Consider the following 22,007-nt stretch of genomic DNA (forward strand, 5'->3'; position numbering starts at 1 on the left):
CTTAGCTTCTCCCGGCACCAAACCCCACCCTATCTAGTGAGGCAAGCAATTTTGTATTCTAATTTTTTTTTTAAACCCAGAGGTGTCATTTATACATATGCCCATCCTGCCGCCTGTCTTAAATACAAGAGTGATGCCGTACACAACTGGTCACAACCAACCAGAGTTTGGGAAATCCAACAACTGGGGAAAGAGAAGACTGGCACCAATACGTTTGATGATATCTGGATACAAGTGAAGCTTCCTCTTCTGCCCTGCAGTATCAACCCAGAAGTCTCTTCCCAAATGCTAGAAGTTTAGTGGCATTTTTTGCTTTTGGCTGAATGCATAAAATGGACAAGGTTTAGTGGTGAATATTATCTAAAAGCTTTCCATCTTAGACTACTACTCATGTTAAATAGGGGAGGGAACAAATGCAAGTATTTTTTCTACTTGTACCTATTAATGAGATGTGTGATCATTACTTTCAAGTTTGTATGTACTGGGCTCAACAAAGGAACTCCTAGGTGAAATTCTCTGGCCTGTATCACACAGGAGGTCAGACTACATCATTATAATGGTCCCTGCTGGCTGGAAACCTATTAATTTATTTTCTTGTTTAGAGGCCCTTTTGGGCTTTATGTTCTGGCAGATACTCCCTGGCTATATTTTCCAGTCCCTGGAACAAATAAATAAATAAAATTCACCTTTATCCTGTAAGGAATATTGGACACATGTTGTTTAGCTATACATAAAGGTTTAACCATGCTGTCTGTGGCCTGGTCTTCTCAAAGATATACCAGCCCAAACTCCCTACTTTCCACTATGGGGTAGAATTAAGTGCATTGTAATAAAAAACTCAGCTTAGCTGACCACTGCCATGAAATATCACACTAAGCTGGTTATTTTCCAAATCCATTAGAATTAAAAACAGAAACAAAAACAAGACGTTACATGATAAGATGGAAAGCACTAGTTCTATTTTTCATTGATGGTGGAGGAACTCAAAATGGACATTATGGATACAACACAGTGGGAGCATCTGCACAAGATGCTACAGTGTAGTATCAACAAGCTGCTGCACCGTAGCTCATTGCTACGGCACTGTAGAGTTGCTGGGCGTGAACCGTGATGGCGACACTACTGCGCGGTAGTAACGAGCCACTGCACAATAGCATCTAAAAATAACCGTGCAGTGACAGGACTGCGCAGTAACACCTGGTCAGTCAGCTGCTTGGTTAAGCAAGTACTAAATGACTCCGCAGTAACAACTGTGCAGTCAGCTGCTTGTGTAGACATGGCCAGTGTGCCAAACAGTATGCAAGGGCCAAATATATTTAAGTGCCTAAGTTGTATTATTTGGGTGCTTAAGTATGATCCCTATTTCATCCTGTTCAGCTCCCTGAAAAAACCACGAATGTGAAAGGTGAGTGAGTCTCACTCCTGCTTTTTGCAATAAAAGTAGGCTACAATAAGCTGACACACTAATATTTTTTCATGGACTTGAGCAGGGTGGAAAAGGATTGTGCTTAGGTACCAAAGTGAATGGATTCATGCCAGTATCTTCAGAAAGACGGAGATCCCTTTTCTCTCAGCAACATAAAAACCTGTGATTTTTGTCTCCCTCCAACCACAGCAAGATGAGGTCCAAAAGCCATCCTGAAGGAACACATTCATTTTTATATCTTATTTGTTTTCATATGAAATAGCGTGACCTTTGCTTCTCTTTGTGGGTTCCTGAAACTGTTGTTTTGTTCACTGTAGTTGTACTTTCTATTCCATGCTGTCATTTCAAGTCTCCTTGCAATGCCTATTATTAGAAATGTTTTGTTCTGTATTTCACAAATCAAAAGACTAGTGGTTGTACCAAAAGCTTGTAATCAGCGTGAAGTTTGCCAGCCAACACCAAAGTGTGTGTGTGTGTGTGTGTGTGTGTGTGTGTGTGTGTGTGTGTGTGTGTGTGTGTGTGTGTGTGTGTGTGTGTGTGTGTGTGTGTGTGAGAGAGAGAGAGAGAGAGAGAGAGAGAGAGAGAGAGAGAGAGAGAGAGAGAGAGAGAAATGCTGTAGGCAAGACCTCTAGGGGGAAAGAAAAGAAGAAAGAAACACAATTCCTCAGTCTTTTGGCCAGCTTAAGATTTTTCCAAGCCACAGTCTTCCTCTCACACTATGAAAACTCAGACACTTCCACAAAAACACAGGGGAATATTATAACGCTGTTAAGACTAAGCAAACCATAGGCAATGGTATCTGAATGTAAACATTATTAGTAAGATTTGAAGACTTTGAAGAAGGTTGTAATAACCAGGTTAAGTAATTTTCTCCAGTAGTATTTTATTATCTTTGAAAATGCAGTAAAAACACAGTACTGGTGTCAATGTCTCCATAATGTGCTAAGCACTACTGTAGTCATAAAATTAGCATTATTAGACTAGTTACTCAAAGAGCAGAGGCCTGATCCTGCACACCTGGAGGCCTGTGAATGGATCCTCTGTAGCTGGTCGCATTTGACTTGATTTCACCAAGAATGCTTTGTGCGAAGAGGGCTGCTAGCAGGATTGCAAGCTGAAGGTCTGCAATCCTGAAAAAGTGCTGAGTACTTCCTTAAAAGTGCTTGACACTGGAAACCCTGCTGAAGCAAATTTCCCTCCAGCCATTGACAAGATATCATAGCTGGTATTAACACTATTAAAAAAAACAAACAAAAAACCCCAACTCGCATACCTAATTAAAGTGAGGGGGGTTTTTTCCTTTTTTTTTCTTTTGTGAATGAGAAGAGTGGGGAAAAAAATCCCAGTGGCGTTCAGTAGGAAGACCTGATAATCACTGCACATGATAACCTCTCCCAGCAGTTGATGATGTACTCACTTTGGCAGCACTAATGACTGTGGCAGTGTAAGACTGAATGTTGTCTCCACAGGCTCCACCACGGGACTGATGGCATCGGATCAGCTGCAAGAAGAAAGACAGCCAGCAAATCACTACTATTAAACTATACAACCCCATAACCCATTAGCATAGCTCTTATTTATCATGTATAGTAGTGTGGTTTTTTTCATACAAATAGCAAAAAGCCCTGCTGAGACACTTAACCCCTTTTTATAATCTTCTGGGTGCCACCCAGACTGTCGCATGCTCAACTTTGGTTTTCAATTACAAGATGAGTAGTCACTAAGAATTCATAAACTTTGAAATGGTGGGATTTTTGGTCTGGCAGCGTTACCACAAATAAATTTAAATAAATATAATCAAAGGCTTTAGCCATGTCTATGTAACATTAAATATTTGACATGCTAAGAATTTGGATGTGGCTTATTTCTTTTTTCCTTTTTTTTTTTTTGTTAAAGACTCTAGCAAGCAGAAAAATGACAAAAGCAAAAGTTAGCTACATTCACATTTCTAATTCTTCGAGGGTTTTCAAGCTTCAGTACGTTAACTGCTTGGATACTGGAGTTGCAGGACTTCTACCCTGCTCTTTTTATTAATCTCTCCCCCTCCAAAACACAGGACATCTATACCCACTATCAACCAGGAAAAGTGGCAGAACGTGGAAAAGGATAATAAAAAGCTGCTCTCTTATCTAAATAAATCAGCAAATGAGTTGCTGATATTTATTGCTGCTGCATATATGTCAAAACTCTAGCTGCTGCATTCCCTCATTTTTGCTGAAAGAAAGAGGACCGCCCTAAAAATAAATATATGCTCCAGCATATGCCCCCTTCCTGATTATATTAAAAGGGCTAAAATAGTTAGAAAGGGGGAAAAAAAGACAATATGGGAATCACAAGTGGAAGAAGTTACTTTCAGACACATTTCTTTAAAACGTGCTATTTGCATTTCCGGTAGCAGCGGTACTCATTAAGTTCACGGGCTAATCTGCAAGTCCGGCTGCTACGCAGCTGACCCCTGAACTTGGCATCGCAACACAAAGCAGGCCTGAATTCGGACAGAGATCAGCTGTGCTTGAAAAGGTGTAGCAGCAGGCAAATGTATTAAAGCTGCTTCTCTCCGCGTCTTTGGCTCAGCTCTACCAGCAGCTATTCTTGTCGTGGGGTTTAACCGAGCGGAGTCAGGCTACTTTAAAACGCAATCCATGCACTGGTGACTGGGGGCAAAGTTCTCAAACGAGTCTCGTTTTAAATCAGAACCTAGGCAGCAGAATAAGATTTGGTAAAACAAGTGCTGATCACACTTTCACCGGCACCTAAAGCTTCTCTGTTTCTTTTAAAAAAAATAAATTACAAATCAAAACTAATTCTCTATTTCAGTGTTTGGAGACAGCTGTGGTCTAATAGATTGAGCTTGGAGGCCGGGAGCCAGGAATTTTTGAGTTCTCCTGACTCTGCCCACTGACTTGCTGTGTGGTCTTGGACAAGCCCTTTGACCACTTTGTGACTCAGTTTCCCCCTACTTGGGAAGTAGGGGGAAGGATATCCACATACCAGGTCTCACCGGGGTTGAAATAACAGATTCCAAATTATTTTTGAGAAGTGTTAATTGCCGAGTAACCCATATCAAGCAAACATGAAACCTTTTTTCTGCCCCTGCTATTTTCTTTTATGCCTAGGCTCTGCAAACACAGAAAACTGTAACAGGTAGAGCAAAGTTGCAATCTAATTGCAGATAAAAACAGATGGTAAAAAAAAATAAAAATAAAAATCTATATTTACACCTACCTTCATTATCAAACTGCTTTTTGAAATAAACTGTAATATTTGTCATGCTTGCTCCTGAGATTTTACTAAATTCATTCTAGTTTCTGTTTTATGGAAAATATACAGAATTAACCACTTCCTTACCTTATTTTCTGCATAAGCAAGCCAACGGCTTCCAAGAGCAATGGGATTCATATTTGGCCCTGGACAAGGATAGCAGCCTGAAAATTTTCAAAAGGCAGCATTGAGAAATATCTTAATGACTTCTTACAAAGAATTTTAGCTATTGCCAAGAAAACAAAAAGTCTAAACAAAGAGCTTTCAATTGCTCATATCACTCAGCAAATGCTTACATTTTTGTAGCTGAAGATAAGATTATGGCTACATGAGCTATTTTATTAACAGATAATTAAGTGTAAATGCTAATTTTTCCTTATGCTTGAGTTCCTTATTTTAATGTCACCCGAAATGCTGGGGAACAGGAGATTTCACAACTTTAAAAACCCTTTCAGTCAAAATTTTGTGCGATAATAGCTGTTAGCTGAAGTTGTTGGGAGTGTGGGGTGCGTTTTTTTAGCATTTGGAAAAGTAGGTTTCTCCATACTTTGACAAAATTAGTTCTAGATATTTACATTATAATAAATTTAACTTCACAGAATGCCTGTTGCTTGTCGACAGATGCAATGAACTGAAAATCTTTTTTTCAATGTGTTTATGCATAGAGACCCCTCATCTGACAAAGATTTATGCACACACTTAACTTTATACACTGTGAATGAAATACTGGCCCATTTGAAAAATCAATGGCAAGATTCCCAGCGACTTCCATGACCCGGGGTTTCATTCTGTGTGCACTTCCACAGCATCACTGGGACCATCCAGATTATCAAGGCCAGCTCAAAAGTGAGGGCCTTAAATAACCCTGCCTACAACCGCATACAATGCACGATAGGTATTGTATACACTTCCAATAGGAAGGCACTTTATTTCTGGTTTGTCAGCCCTCTTCTATTCCAGAACTAAGTCTCTTTTAAGCAGGTTGTCATGCCATTTTAAATGGTTGTTTTTTATAGTTACAAAACCTATGGATTCTTTTTTGCCAAATAGATTTTTCAGGATCATTTTCACTAACTTGAGCATATCACCACAACACCAGTTCATTGCAAACTAAAATTTACTCTTAGACGTGGGGGCTGGAAGAGGGAGAGGGAGCCTGGAGAGACAGGCAGCAGCATCAGGACCAATGGGGGGGTGGTACCCAGGCTGAGAGCCTTGGAGGCTGCAGGTGAACCCCTGGACCAGATGCAGCCCATGGGCCACCAGTTGGACCACACTGATATGGAAAATTCAGTCTCTCTCATACAAGTATTTAGCAATGAAAGGAAGAAATAGGAGCACAACTGGTCATATCAGCCAAACAAATGTACCACGCTTGAAAAATTGCAATTAATCCACTTTTTTATATCTATAACTAAACACCTTCTTGAAAAAGAAAGTGGTTATTGATCATTTGAATGAGCCAAAGTCCATTTAGAACTGTAAAATGCCTTTTTCCATAGATCAACAAACAGTCTATACATAATGTCTAACATTATCTCTGAAAAGCTACAGCTGCAACAGTGGCCATTTTCATTACATGTATCATCACTTCCAAGGTAATTAATTACATGAATTGGATTCGGTCAACTTGATACAGAACTACTCGCAAATCAAGTAAATTCCAGCCATGAACTCTATATAGGTCAGACATGCAACTCGCTTTTAAGCTTTTCTCAATTAAGAAAAATGGTTAAAAAAAAAAAAGCAACTTCCCTTTGTGACTCCATTTGGCTTGGAATCTTACTGTAGCACGAAGGATACACAAAGGGTATATTTTATAGGACAAAAAGCAAATTGTTTTTCTGCTATCGTCCCCCTCTACCACCTCAAACAAAAAAAACAGCTGGAGTCAGCAGAACTTCATCCACCATCCACTCAGCAAATGAAGAGACAGCCAGCGTGACCCGTCAGGCCTTGATATCCAATCATTACAAACATAACTCTCTTAAAGATTAACTTTGGCTTCTGCTAAACTTCAAAACAAGTGAAGAAAACCCCAATTCTAAGCAGCAACAGCAGTAATTTTACCATGTTTACAATGAAAATTAACATCACGAGAAAGCAAAACTGACTGTCCAGAAGACGGTAATTTCCAAGTTCCAATGAAGGTATGGAGAGGTCATCCAAGAGAAGATCGCCAAGGGAAAGTCTTTCAAAAAGGACAGCAAATCATGCAAGTCCTTGGCAACACTTAATCAAAATAGGGAATTTTACCCCCTTGTGGAAAGGTGAAAACTTACTGAAAACTAATTTAGAGGCTTTTCAATATACAAATAACTCTTGAATTGCTATCCTCAAAATAAGGGTTGCCATTATGGGATCCATACTGCTACTATGTCCTTTCAGGATCCTCCAAACTAGATGTTCCTCCACCTAAGAGATCAACTGTGTTAGATGTGCGCTCGGCACACTTATTACACACTGGCAGGCCTTACAAAGCTCAGTGGATATGAAGGTGTGGTGGCAATGGCAGTGATGATAGTTAAAGCACTATCCAGATCTTGATTCAAACCTACACTTCCCATCTCTCTCAAAGTGCTCAATCTGTCAGGCTATAGCCGCAGCCTGATAATTAGGGCACTTTATGAGAGATGGGAAATGTAGGTTTGAATCAAGATCCTGGATCTTGACGTGCGGTTAATAGACACTCCAATCCTCCTATTGATATGCCACTCTGAAGAAAAGAATGAAAGATTCATTGGACCAAAGCAGGGGAGCAAGGCTCTGCAGAGCAGGGCACTCAGCTGGGACTGGGGTATCCCAAGTTTAGTCTATGCTCCTAGACTGCTCATTCATTTTACAACGAGCAGTCAGTAGCTTCATGGATCCCTTTGTGCATCTAGCTCTTGATGACCAGAAAGACAGCTAGCTTGAAGGACCAGCATTTTAAAATGCCAGTTTTTTTTCCAAACAAATAAGGACTATTGTAGTTAACGGCATAACCACTGAAACTGGTCCCTCTATTTAGACTTGAACGTAACACACACTGGCCTTCATAAGAACTGGCATTTTCATAGACACAACCATATATTTTTATAAAAAAACAAAATGTCATGTTGGGTATTAATTGGGACCCATGCACAGAGAAAGGGTATATGCACCCCCATATTCTTTCTAAATCCAATGCAAGTTGATATACTGTTAAAATGTTTTTAATTTATGTGCAACAGAATAAAACTGAGGGGGGGAAAAAAAAGCAGCAGAATTGGCCATAACGTCATTGTATTTCTTCAAACTGACCCTACTCGGCTATCTCAAGACACTACTGGCATGTTCCTTCTTTTACAACACGCACTAGAGACTCCATATCTTCATCTATTTTACAGTCTTTAAACATTTCTGGTTATGATATTTATCGCTTTTTGTCTTTTTTCTCCTTCGTCTTGACCTGGTTTCTGGTTTCCAGTGAAAGTCTCTTCAGCAAGTTGCTCTTTTCCATCCTTTTTTATTTGACCACACTATAAAAATCTCCTCTTTCCCCATAATGTTTACTGCTTTCCTTTCCCAGGTTCTCTCCCATTTCCCCTCTGCACATGCACACTAACCCTCTTTGGTATCAATAACAAGGATTCTCCTCCTAATGTGTATAACAGGCTTTCCTCCTCCTTTTAATGGATGTTCCATGCTTTATACCCACATGACAGTGATGATTTCATACTGGTGTTGGACAATTTCATTTCAGGCTACCCCTTTGGATTAGTGTTTATGCGACATATGGGTATAAACTAGTACTATTATAAAATCTGCCCTCTATAGATTCATTTAGTCTCTAATCCCAAGCTGTGAATCCAGCTGCATCTGTTTGGACTTCACGCTGCCATGTGACATTGGGTTTGAGATCCAGTTAAGAGTTCAGAAGATAACCAGGGTCAGGGCTGGTTGAGACAAGGATGGGAGGCTTCCAAAGATAACCTAAACACTGCAGAAAATGGTACTCAATGGGTGATACTCAGACTTCTGAGTCAAAGCTGATCATATTGCTAAAGAGTAGTGTGTACTTCTATGGGTATAATTTTTTGATGAATTTTAAGAAAAAGGGAGGAGAGTGGCAGAAAAGGAATACAAAAAATACCGTAGTATTTTCTCAAGAATAGGGTTTTCAAGCACCTCTCTTCCTGACTACATTCCAGAATGGGCAATTCAGCTCACCTGATAATAACTGGTTTGTGTCACTTATATGCGGCATTCTCTACCTTCAGTTCTATAAGCTGTTAAACCAGTACTGCCAGGACATGTTAAATAGTCAGCCAAGACAGTCCACCAAAGAAGTGGTTGCATTTCAGTAGTTTCTTATGTGGCCCACATTAATTCTAACAACCAAATATTTTTTTCTAGAGTTAAAAGGAATGCATGAGGCCTCAGAGTGACAAAGCCACAAGACTCTCTGCCTAAGGAATCATGCAATCTAAACTGGCCGGAGAAAACCCAACGTGACGACCGATCAAGGAGACAGAGGAGTGCAGAAAGGGGAGAGAAAGTAAATAACGGATAGAGTGAGACTGTTGTTGCATGAGCATTGTTTATACCAAGAAAAACAAATCGTATAAAGTTGTTTTGTCTGATATTTCTTGTTTGTTTGGGGTTTTAGCGTCATAAGGCAAACCAAATTTATTTGTTTATAAATTGTATAAAGTAATATTGTTTATAAATTCCTTTGGGATCCTTCTAGATGAAAGGCCCTATGTAAACGCTATTACTTGCATACTATCACATACTTCCCCGAGATCTTCTATTGTTCTTATGCTTCCTTCTGTTTAAACATCCCTCGCAAAAAATCGAGCACAAGAGCAACAAGGCAGGACCCACCCTACTGGCCATGCAAAGCGTTTTGACAGTGATAGTTTTGAAAAGGTGGGGAGGACGGGGAAGGGGAGTACTGAAAAGCCAGAGAAAAAAGGCAAAAGGGCCTATGCACCACTGCTAATTAGACCCTCATTGCTCTTACTCGAGTAGCACGAGATTCAGCAGTCATCGTGTGCTGTATTCACACATATTGAGTACCGTGCTGGTAGATCCCTGCATACACTACAGACTTCCATCTGCACTAGGCTCACTGCAGAATTAAATCTAGTCATTTGTATGTGCTTACCCATAGAAACCTCCCCTTCCCTTCAATTCTGTAACAGCAGTTTAGATATGTTGCCGTTAGCTGCCAGAGCCGATTTATCCAGGAAAACGTACCGTAGAAAACTCTGACTTTCAACACTTTCTACATTAAACATGGTTTTGGCAAACTTCAGGCCACAGCATCTGATTTAACCTTGAGGGTCTTCTGGTTTTCTGCTCGGGCTATTCAATGAGATGCATGCAATCATTTTATTGTACTGGTGGATAACAAGTATGTGTCCAGGTTTTCCTTTGGTCTTTCCCCCTATCGTAGCCACATTTCACTAAACCAGCATAACACATTCTCTGTATTTAAGCCCAAGGACAATGTCAGCACAAGAATAAATTGGGTATGAAAAAGGCCATGAATAAATGCAGGCTGGAAATTAAAAGAGCATTTCTAACCTATGCCTCTGGGAGCAAGGTTTGAGATCAGCCTTCCAGCAAGAGTAGTGAAAGGAAGAAACCAAGTTGGTTTCAAGACAGACTGAGAAGTTAGGGAGGGAACCGTAGGATTTGGTGGCCTGTGACAACAGGAAACTGAACTACAAGCCCCTGTATTTCAAACATAAACCAATTTAACACACTTCTGCAGTTCTTCACAGTGGCTTGCATGCCCTCTGAACGAAGGAGGATAATGATCCTTGTAGCAGGGCAATTTAAATTTCCCGAATTCCAAAAGTGAGGCCTTGTTTACAATCCTGAAGATTTAACTGCCCTCTTTTATTTGCATATTTCTCCTATAATGTAGTCACACAATAAAGAAGGTTACTTCAGACCCTTGTTTTCGCAAGTGAATGTCACAGAAACTTATTATTAACAACTTGCAGTCTTGCCATGGTAGAGGAACATTAAGGAGAAGCATGTACAAGCCCTCATTTCAGACCAGGAGCTTTCTGCCCATGCAATACTCGGGTCTTTCAACCTTTTCCTGCTGCTATGAGCACTGGCATCTGATTGGCAGACAAGGCATTTCAAAAACTTGTCCCCTTAATAATAATCCTTAAAAAAGTGTTTCAAGTCCAGGCTATGTAGTGGAAGCACTTCTAGATGCACAAAGAAAATAAAATAATTGCACTGCAATTTGATGAAGGAAATTACCAGCCGGACACTTTATCGTAAACTAGTTCAGTGGTTTTCAACCTTTTTAGACCCCTCAGAAAACACCAGCTCTTTGCTTTCACAGTTTTAAACTGCTGAAAAATAATAGAACAATTCCCCTGTTGGAAAGAACTCAGCACAGACTCAGCAAGTTGGAATGTTTTTAACGCTATGGATTCCCATTCAAAATCTCTGGGTGTATCTTGTGAATCATGTTTGTGTACCCAACAACACCAATATTGCCTGGTACCCCTGAATCATGTTTGTGCACCCAACAACACCAATATTGCCTGGCACCCCTGGAAGGCACCACAGGATGCCACAGCACCCTGATTAAGAATCGCTAAACTAGACAAATTCCAGCAGCTCAGACAATCGGGATCAGGATGAATTACCTCTGCCGAATAGGATTGCGAAGGGACTGGAAATACAAAAAGCTTCTCAAAAGTTCCTGTTTTTAACTCCATTTCACATTTAATTCCTCCATAAGACATCTCACATTCCAGCTGTGGAGCAGAGAGGTCAGCCACGAACTGATGCCCGTTTGTGGATTGGGGGAGAGGGATGCACAAATGTACAAAAGAAGCCTAAGATCATTTCCAGAACCAAGCGATGGTAGGTTGAAGTCACCAGCATCTGGCACGTGACTGCCAATAATAAAAAGCAAACTACAGCATAACCCCCAAATCACAGATTACCGTCTATTTTTATTTATTCGTTTCAAGGGTTAGAGGAGCATTTAGTATATATTGAACAATTTTAGCTCCATGGTTAGGCAAAAATCTTCCTGACTCTTTATGGACTATAAAGTATACTGACTAAACTCTTTGGAAAATTACCTCTTAAGGGGCTAACCGTGCAGCATCGATAGAACTGTGGTGCCAGATAATGGCTGCAATAACTGTCTTTATCTCTAGAGAATAATGGATTGAGAATATATCAATATGAGGAGTGGAAGGGCAAGAGAAACTAAACAAGCACTCGTTATTGGATGCAAAGATAATGCTACATGTATGATGTTATCTGTGCTAATCTCTTCGCAGGGTGGGGGCAGGGAGAAAGTTCTTTATAGATAGGAAAGTACTCATCAGGTTTGTAATCATCACCATTACACTAACTAAGCATTTTTGGAGCAGGGTTGCGGGAGCATTGATGGCATACAAATCAATGAAACCCAGTTATTTCACATTTCTTCTTTACAAAGCTAAACAAACAACAACACCACCACCTGCATATCGCTTTGCTTTGTGATCCCGCAGCCACATGCAATATTCACGGAGAGGCCCTGAAGCAAATCTGGGAAGCAGAGCTCGAGTCCAACGATCTAAAATCTGCACCTCAACTTCCAGAGCAAGGCAAGGGAATAAGCGTTTATTAAAAGTGCCAAATGAGTTTCTTGGGCTGGGCTACAAGAAAAGACTTCAAACGGCGAACTTCCAGCCATTCCCGGATTAATTCTTTTTTTGTTTCTTCCAGGACAAGCCTCTCTCTCGATGCAGCTGGCCTGGCTGCTAATGTAGGCACAGTGGAGAGTGGATTTCCATAGGAAAGTTACAGGCAGGAATTCCTCACAAACTGTGGGTGTTGCCTTTACTTGGAGGACAGATGTTGAAGCCTGAATACTTCTCAGTGTGGATATGTCAGATGTGGAAGTTAGAGAGATTTTTTTTCCCTCCATGATTACCTGCAGTATGTTTGCCATGTGAGTTTAAACACCTGCCTCGAATTCATACATGGGAGACTGGGGCACCTGTATTATGAGTACTTGTATGAAAGCCTACAGCAAAAATCCCTGGCGCTCTGCCATTAAAATTCAATCATTACATTTCTCTCTAATTAAATGAAAAAGAAAAAAAACAAACAAACCCCGTATTAATGCAATGTTCAAGTTGCACAGTTAGCGCTCTCACAGAAGCATGAACTTGACCATACTTTACATCCTGAATAATTGATGATATATTTATTACAACTATATTAAGATAGCACATTCAACCACAGCCCTCCCTCCCCCAAAAAAACAGCCTCTCCCCCCGCAAAACAAAAATACTGTTCATATGTTTCCTTTCTCCAAAGTGCTATTAATGTTACTAGAACAAACCTTAATTTCTAGCTGTGACGCATGGTTTTGACATTCTGCACTCATTTCCATGTTTAAATAATTAATAAAAAGAACATGTCAGAATTTTAAAGTCCTTGATGATGCTTCGAGGCTTACACTTGAACGAGGCAAGATGGGTAGGAGACGCTGTTTCCAACATTTGCAGCTACTGTTGTGTAGCTGGAGGCAACTGCAAGTGGTTTATATTGTAGGAACGGTATTTGCAAACGTCAAGTCATTCTAATTCTGCGCTGCACCCCAGCCTCTTCACACGCTCCTCCTTTAGTGCAAAAAGGAGCCCAAAAGCTGTTGGGTCCTATAGCTTGACATTTCTCTAATGAAAGGAGGTGCTCCAGGAATTCATACCCAGGTTCCTTCTAGGGCTGCTCTCCGGTTATAGGCGTAAGGGGCAGAAGAGCAGCACGCCTCCTCCCAAGCTGCACATCTTAAGGCACGTGAGGAACTAGGGGCAGAAACGTTTTCATTTGAAATGAAAAGTTAGATTTTAGGAAACGCTGCAGAATGCAGTCAAACGGCAGGGCGGCCCTAAAATAACTAGGCTTGCATCAAGAAAGTATTACTGTCCTACGTGTTAAGGCAGACTTTTTTAGAGCAAAGGATTTAAGTGCGTTTTCCAATGCAAATCCCCTGCATCCAAAATATCCTTTCAGTAGCCTATCCTTCACTCAGCCTGCATTGAGGGGAGAACGGGATACCATCCAGGGATGTGTTTGAAAGGAGGGAGGGCTTCACTAAGCCCTGCTGAAACCTTAGCTACCTACTGAGAATTCTTGCTGGTGATTTTTTGGTCAGACAGTTTTCATTTTCCTGTCAAATCAAGCAAAACACTAAGCCTCGCTGAGGACTCTATCCAGGACAAGTTCCAAAGCCGCACTGGCTATTGCCCTTTATTTAAAAAGTGCAGTTTATTTTTATTTTTGAAGAAGGAAGTATTCCCCCCCCACCCCACCCCCTCATTATAAATACAAAAATGTCTGAAGAGATTTTAATCAAGCTTTCTAAAAACAGGTCTGAATATGAACCACAGCATAAACTGCCAGACACAAACAGCTGTCAGGAACCTAACTTCCTCGGAGTTTGAAAAGGAGTTAGGCACACCGGTGTCATTCATGCCCTTGGAAATCTGTTGCCAAGTGTAGAAAATGGACGTAATAAGTCACGGCTTAGTAAGTTATGTCGCTTGCTAATGACTTACATTTTTATAAAATGATTTCGGTTGAAACACAATAATTCCTATTGTAGATCTTTACGACGGATGACCTGTTTATCCATATTGCTGCCTTTCGGCATAACCAGTAAGGGAAAACAGCTCATTTATCCAGTTGGATTCAAATAAATAACCACACTCCCAACTCTAATTAAGAACTGACAGTTTTCTAAGTTGCATTTAACCTGCAAAAACCACACGTGTATGTAAACACAAGTAAAGGCCTGTACATACTGGGACACGCACCAACATCAGAAATATAAAATTAAGAGGATAAGCAGCGATTTGGGAGTTGGCTTTGCTGTTTTATTTCACTGCTTAGGAAATTGAGATTTTAATTCTAGAATGATTCTCAAAACAATTATTATTTTATTCTAGAATACATTTAACACATTCACTGTATCAGCACTTTTATCAGCAGCATTATTTTATTTTTTTGACACCAGGAACAGAAATATTCCTTTGCCAGACACCACCGTGTGCCGCTCTGTGTTTATTACCAGTCCGACTTTTTGGGAAACAAAGTTGAATTAACTTCTGGGTTTTTTTTTTCCTTGAAGATGTCATTTATTATCTGGCTTCCAAACAATTATGCAGAAGTTTATCAAGATGCAGAGCCACTAGGAAGTTGAATTACTGAACCCGTGCAAAAATAAAAAGCTAGCTTATTTATACCTTATTTCTGTCAAGGCATAAAAAGGAAAACAAACCCAGCGCAAACCTTAATTCAAAGCCTGCCTCCGTTCGGCCGTATTTACCGAACGCTGCTGGATTCTGAGGAATTTGGAGAGTCCATGACACAGGAAGAAACTGACACCTATTGGCAACTTTCATATTACTGCATAAGGATATTTCTTCTCAAAGAAAGAGCTTCTAATAGCTAGGTTGATTATTTTTTTTAAACATACAGAAGTGAAGGAAGAAAATATTTTTGGTGTTGTAATTGAAGGTGCCAGGTGTGCCTTAAGGCAAGCATTTTTTTTCCACCTCCCCCCCATTTTAATTTAAAGCTTGCTTTAATAAGATTTCCCATTTGAGGGCAAAACCACTTGCAGTGTACGTTACGATCCAGGAGAAGATCAGTAATACAATATTTGATGAGGCCGTCTTTATGAACAAGCACTAGCACTTTGGAGAAAGGATATGTCACTTCTGGGCCCAAATGACACTTAGCATGACACAGGCGTATGTTTAGTCTTGGGGCTAGATGAATTGTGTACCTTTATGAGCAAGCTCCAAAGACAAATCAAAAGTAACACCGGTAGAAATGTACCGTCTTTCCCTACAAATCGATGAATTACTGAAAGACAGAAGTTAGTACAGGAGAAACAGGGAGGGTGTGGAGGAACCGTTTCTGGAGGATACCTTACCAGTTAGGATTAATCATCGATAAATGGAAGAAAAGCAGTTCTAAATGCACCCGGGTTACGGGAAGGAAGGGACAGTAGCTAATAGCCTCAGTTGCTGACTCAGCAGGTGAAAGCGCCTGTGGGTAGACGTGCTTATCTGTAGCACAACACAGCTGTGACCTGGTTAGACTTTCAGGGCTACCAAAATATAAAAAAAATAATAATAGGGGACCCTCTCCCCTCCTCCAAGAAACCTGGAACCAAGGAGGGTGAACAGCAAATGTGGTTAGACCACAGGAATGACACACGTATTTTCAAGCAAAATCAGTTACGTATAAAAACTAGAGTTCGAAATGCAGAGTGCCAGTATGGAGGCACCCGGACCAGAATGATTCCCAAAAGATCCCACAACAGATTATCAATACAAGGCACTCAACAAGAAATGAGAATTATCGACAGTGACAATAAATTGCGAAGCTCCACAAATACACAGAGCAAAGGGAGTAGATTCTCTGAAGTGATGCAACACCTGCATCTCAAAGAAATCCACTGGAAATTGTGGGTGTTTAGCACTTTTAGGGAAAGACAAGCTAGACCTGTCAAAGCTAATATTCCTTACAATTTCATATGTGACTTGCAATCCAATTCTATTGACCACCTGAAATCTGTTTTTTATGGGACTACCACTAATCGCTACAGCAGAAAAACTGAAGTCGGGAATATACGTACTCGTGACGAAGAATTTTTTTGTGAACGTACAGCTGTCGAAGGCAGCAATTTTCTCTTGCAAGACTACGACAAGTATCCTGAAAACACAAAAATTAAATGCATATTTGAAACATGAACTGTATTGGTTTCAGATTCAATATCTAAACGTAACTGTTTCAAGAGCATCAGTTTACATTTCTGAGTAATAAACTGCCAGTTTTCCAATAACTGGCAATTATTAAAGGCCTCTCTCATCCCCACCACACAAGCCTGTTCTTCAGGAAGTATACAAATGTGATACGGAGTCACCCAGCATATGTAAGATACCTCCTGTAATAAAAGGTCCATTAGAAAAGAAAGAAAATGGAATTGTCCTCTGTTTCAAATCACAACAAAATCCCACAAACCAGCACAAACTAATCTAAAAGGAAGTGTGTTTTATCCTAGACATAATCCCATTGCCTATTTTATTGCAAATCTGACAAACTATCACTGGTTTCTTATTTACTAAAAGTGTTTTTCCCCATGTGAAAACACAGCACCATGGAATTAAAAATGAGAGAAATAGGGTTTACATAATAAATCACTTAAAATGATTACTAGCTTACTAAGTGCAAGGACAAAAAAAAAGTCAAAGGGGACAGCTATTGTCTGGTGACCTTGGACCATCGCAGGCCTTTATAATGCAGATGCCACCACAAATAGAAAGCATCTGCACTGGCAAAAATGAAAGCTGTCCTATGCTTTTGAACCTCTAAAACAAAGGGTAATACTTGGAATGTGGGTGCCTGTGTACACAGAGATGGAAACATATACACTTTGTCATTCTCTGCGTGTGTAAACACACACACACGCGCTTCCAAAGCAGAGTATCAAATCATTACTTGAAACAAAACCACAAAACAAAAGCCACATAGCATACTGTATAGTCTATAACTCAATAGACGTTATAAAAGGTGTAAGATTTTAAAAGCTTCAGAACTAAGTTTAGGCCATTTAAATACAAAGGGCTTCTAAAACCCTTTTCAAAGAAACAAATTAGCTTGTTGGGCTCTGCCAGCCACAGTTGGTTAGCTTTCCTGCCCATCATTAACTGCAATGCAACCTTTCCTCAAATGGAGCAACGGCTCTTTTAAAACTGGTTATTCCTTATTAGAAAAGAGTGGTTAGTATTTAACTGATGAAGGGCATCGCTACATACATATGAAATTAACTTTTGTTCTAACAAGTTCCATTTTGAAATGTTTGTCCCATGAAGAATATAACTCATCTGTTCTCAAACATGCAACAAAGCTGAACTAGGAGATCATAAAGCTTTGGAAAAACAGCTGAACGGTAATGAGAGATCACTCTGCTCAATTTTGAGTGGAAGGAATTCCTGGACGGTCCATGTCTTCATCTCTAAAAACTGTTTTATAGACTGATTGTCTGTTGGATCCAAGAGTAGATGTGTCAGAAGTAGGAAGAGTTAGTATTTAAAAAAAAAAAAAAAAACAACCCCAATCAAAGTGCATCATTGCTATGGCTTCTATTCAAAGAGCTTTCCACAGCCCTCCTCCTGTTGGGTATGCTTTATTTTGGATTCACGAGCCTTCCTTCCAAGAGGATGTTTTCAAAGAGGATGGAGCAGACTGCTCTCAGTGGCAGATAACAGAACAAGGAGCAACGGTCTCTCCCCCAAGGTCCCTTCCAACCCTAATTTGCTATGATTCTTACAAAAAAATACATTAGACCTGACCTCAGATTTTTATGATCCACCAAAAGACCTTAAGGAGTCTGGATCCCATTAGACTCCGTCACCTCTGGACCACTGTGATGCCACTTGGTTCTCCATGCTAAAGCATGAGGAAAACCACTTTCAAATGAATCTGTCAGGTCCAAAGAACTAGTGTATATTACTTACTGACTGCCTGGTTGTTCCTATATTTCCTTTTCTAAAACCAGAGAGGATTGCCTCAAAAAAAAACTTTCAGAGGACCTGGCTGCTCTGTTCATGTGCAAAGGATCCAAAAACCTCCCACCCTGCCGCACGTGAAAACTTCTCCAGTGGCTAGGGTTAGACTTATGCGCAGGTAAGTCAGCAAAGACCCCAAAGAATCTCTTCACAGCAAATGATTAAGATCCTTTCCTCTCTGAATAAGACTCCATAGTCGCATTGTGTCAGAGGCATTAAAAATAGTTTCCTTGACTGGACCCAAAAATAAAGGGGAAGACTGGGCTCTGCACCTGATCGGGATGATGGAAAGAAAGCAACTGAGGGAGTGCTTGGGGTGGGGGATTTCACACGCTAAGATTTACAGTGTGCATTTCCACAGTGGTTACCCGCTTTGAAGCCAGTCTATTGCCATAAGGCAGGACATGAAACCCAACACTGGGAATCTACACCGGGGGTATCACGAAAGGAAATGATCACTTAAGGAATAAGCAGTGCTGTTTTAGTAAAAAACAAACAAAACACAACAAAAAAACCCTTTTTTTCCTCTCCCAATTTACAAATTGATAATATAATAGCAGTCCACTTTGGGATGGAAATGAATACCTAATGCAAACAAAACTATGAGATTGAGTTAAACAAAACCTATTCCAATTGAAGTCATAGGAGAGGAAAACAAAAGGAAGTTGCAAACTGTAAAGGTTAATATACAGACTTCAGAGGCAAATATAAATGTCTGTACAAAACCCTGTGCATATTGGTTTTTTATTTTAAACACGCTCCATAATCTTTCTGTGTGGATGGTGCCTGACAGGCTGTGGATATTTTTTAAATGTCTACGCATGTATGGGTGTACACATACATACATGCATACAAGGTATAGATTACCTTGATATCTATAAACAAATACTCATCTGTTCTTCTGCAATTGAAGTTTTGGGCTGCATTAGTCGGCTGCATGGCTAATATTTCATTAGCACTCAACTTGGCCATTTTTAATGTATTTTCAATCTGAAATAGCGGACTTTCCTTGGATGATAGCAGAGCCTCATACATTCCAGTAAAACAGATACCCTGGATACAGCCACACAATTCTGAAGAAGCTCTTCCAATTTCACCACGTAGAAAAAGAAACATTAGCACCTGGAGAGACTTTTTGGTTGGAAGAGGCTTTGAATGATTTGCCTTTTGACTGTTTTTACAATTGGATTTTTCTTCTGCTAAAAAAGGCCTGCCTGGAAAGATTTACTATCATCACAGTGTACACAAGGGAACTTTAAATTTTTAAAGAGACAGTTGCAAAGATAAGTACTGAACTCCTTCTGACAGACTGTTAAAGAAACAGTGACCTATTTTTCCCCTTCTTTTCATTTCATCCTCTGAAATTCAGCTGTTATTGATATGGGCACACACTGTTCCACCGACATGGAAACTGGCTGTGGATAACAAACTTTAACCCACTCTGGGCACCTGTCCGTTATAAAATCAAAATATACTTGCCTCTCCCCGCACCTTTTCCTTTTAAGCCATCAGATTATGTAACTACTCAAATGTTCACTTGCTCTATATTCTAATGTTTCCTTCTACTATTTCTTCCAGGTCTATTTAGACACCAATATCTTGGGGAGGGGGGAGGGCATAGCTGTAGTGGATCCCAGATACTCCGCCATTTTTCCTTTAATAATTCTTTCGTCACCTTGTGCCTTCAGACTCAATGTTCTTGGTGGGGTAGTTGGCTCCTCTCCTTTTCATGTCCCTTTCAGGTCATCTATTCCCATACAAAACACCCAAAATATATTTAACTTAGACTGCTGCGACTTGCTCGACTGTTTCTTTCTACAGCTCCTTCCACTTCGAAGGATCCCAAAGTGCATCACAAAAGTATATATAATCCTAAATCAGTGAAAGGCAGCAATTTCTCTACACTTAAATTTTCTCCATCTTGAACATGGAAATGTGATCCTCTCTCTTTTAGCAGTTACTCTGAAATAGACACACAGAGTGCAGTATAAAAGTAATAATCATCATTAAAGTGGAGAAGAATATTCACGTTGGAAGTACAGTCCTCAGACCTGAGGACAGGAAAGTTGGGTCAAAAAGCACGGCAGCAAACTCATAAAACAGAGAGACTGTTGGGTTCTTTGTTTCAGCCAAAAGACAAAGCAAACATAGTAATTAATCCATCTCAAAAAGTTATACGGTTGAATTAATGGAATTAACCTGGACAAGATCTGAATTTATCATTCCACAGGATCATGGGATCAGATGGCAAATCAGACAATGACTTGATTTGCTAATGTAGTCAATTCACTGAACAGCTCCGTGCCTCAGTTTCCCCGTGTTAAAATGGGAAGATAAGGCCTCTTGAAGTATTTTGAACCTTAACTGATTCATATATGAAAGGTGCACTGATATTTTCAGGTGAAAGCAATTGTTTAAGTAGATCTGTCATATTTTAGGCCGAAATATTCCTTGCCAGGCAAAATTTAAGTTCTAGCTATGGTGGAACTGAGGTGTTTTTAGGATTTTAAAATGTCATGAAACCAGTCAATGAGTACAATTTTAAACATACATGTTATTATAGCTGTGGCCCCCAGATTTTTTTTTTTTTAAGCAGACAGGAAAGAGAGAGAGAGAGAGAGAGAGAGAGAGAGAGAGAGCTGGGAAACTTCTTACCTTTTGTTACAATGCAGATCATAAATAGGAGTTTTGAACTGTATGGATTTGACCATCTCTCCCGTTCGCAAAGAGTAAAGGTCCACACAGCAATAAGGAGGACTTGTGCTGAAAGAGATCACAGAAGCAGAAGTTTAGATGTAGTATTCATTTTGACTTTTAACTTCTTATTTTTAAATATATTACAACCAGGCTATAAGTTACCCCTCTTCCTATCATCTCCAGGTCTGAACTATTAAAAAGCATGTATCTGCTAGTCAGATGAAGCTTGACCATCTTGGCTTTTGTAAAAAGTAGATGCAAGAAATATGCTAGAGATAAGCTGATGTACAGATGAAAAACTATGACTAGATCTTAAAAGGAAATTGCATTTGGGGAAATATTTAGTGAAATGATTTTGGATCTTTAAGTAGAAGGTGAGCAATACTAACATATAGCCTTCAAATCTTACTACAATAGTGTAGCCAATAGTGAACTTACACAACCTGAAGCATGAGTGTCCAAGTAAAACTTTTCTATATTACTCTATGCAGCCCTATACCACAGTTCTACTGCTCATGAGCAACAGTGCAATCCACGTAGCTAAATTTCTGGTTACAGGCTAATGTATCTCTTAGAAGTATAAAAATCTATTCCAAACACCTTAAAATATAAAACTACAAGCCTAGGGGCAGATCATTTCATCACAGCTAACTTCCCAGTTATGTAAAATGGTGCTAATTATAGCTGATATAACAGCTGTACGATTACATTGTAACTACAGTACAATAAGAACAAGTATTATAAAAAGTTAACCATTTTGTCACTGCTGTATATAAAAAAAAGGCGGCAATTGCTTATTTCAGTTATGGGAATAAGCCAAAAAATGGGTATCACAACACGGCACAATCTATTTCTCTGCTGATCCAATTCTCCTGTAGGTCAGATTCTTCTCCCCTTTTGGGCACACTGGAGAACAAACGAGGCAGCAGTGGACAAGATGTTTTGTTGATCCCCTTCCAGACACAGGAAATGTAAAGGTGTGGACAAACGTATGTTTTAGCTGTTTTAAAAAGAGGAGGAAGAGCTGCTGCTTAGGA

The 22,007-nt window shown here is 39.9% G+C and overlaps 1 protein-coding gene across 10 annotated transcripts in view; it reads right to left on the reverse strand.

The window, feature by feature from the left end:
- Positions 1 to 22,007, reverse strand: part of BCAS3 (BCAS3 microtubule associated cell migration factor) — a 445,712-nt gene that overhangs the window by 354,718 nt on the left and 68,987 nt on the right. For all 10 annotated transcript variants that reach the window (XM_019493311.2, XM_014608078.3, XM_014608076.3 and 7 more), the window contains exons 8-11: positions 20,929 to 21,036; positions 16,341 to 16,417; positions 4,775 to 4,851; positions 2,844 to 2,927 (exon numbers count right to left, since the gene is read on the reverse strand). In XM_019493311.2, the coding sequence (XP_019348856.1) occupies positions 2,844 to 2,927; positions 4,775 to 4,851; positions 16,341 to 16,417; positions 20,929 to 21,036 (346 nt within the window). The remainder of the gene's footprint in view (positions 1 to 2,843; positions 2,928 to 4,774; positions 4,852 to 16,340; positions 16,418 to 20,928; positions 21,037 to 22,007) is intronic.

This window comes from Alligator mississippiensis, chromosome 14, assembly GCF_030867095.1.
Source record: "Alligator mississippiensis isolate rAllMis1 chromosome 14, rAllMis1, whole genome shotgun sequence".
NCBI lineage: Eukaryota > Metazoa > Chordata > Crocodylia > Alligatoridae > Alligator > Alligator mississippiensis.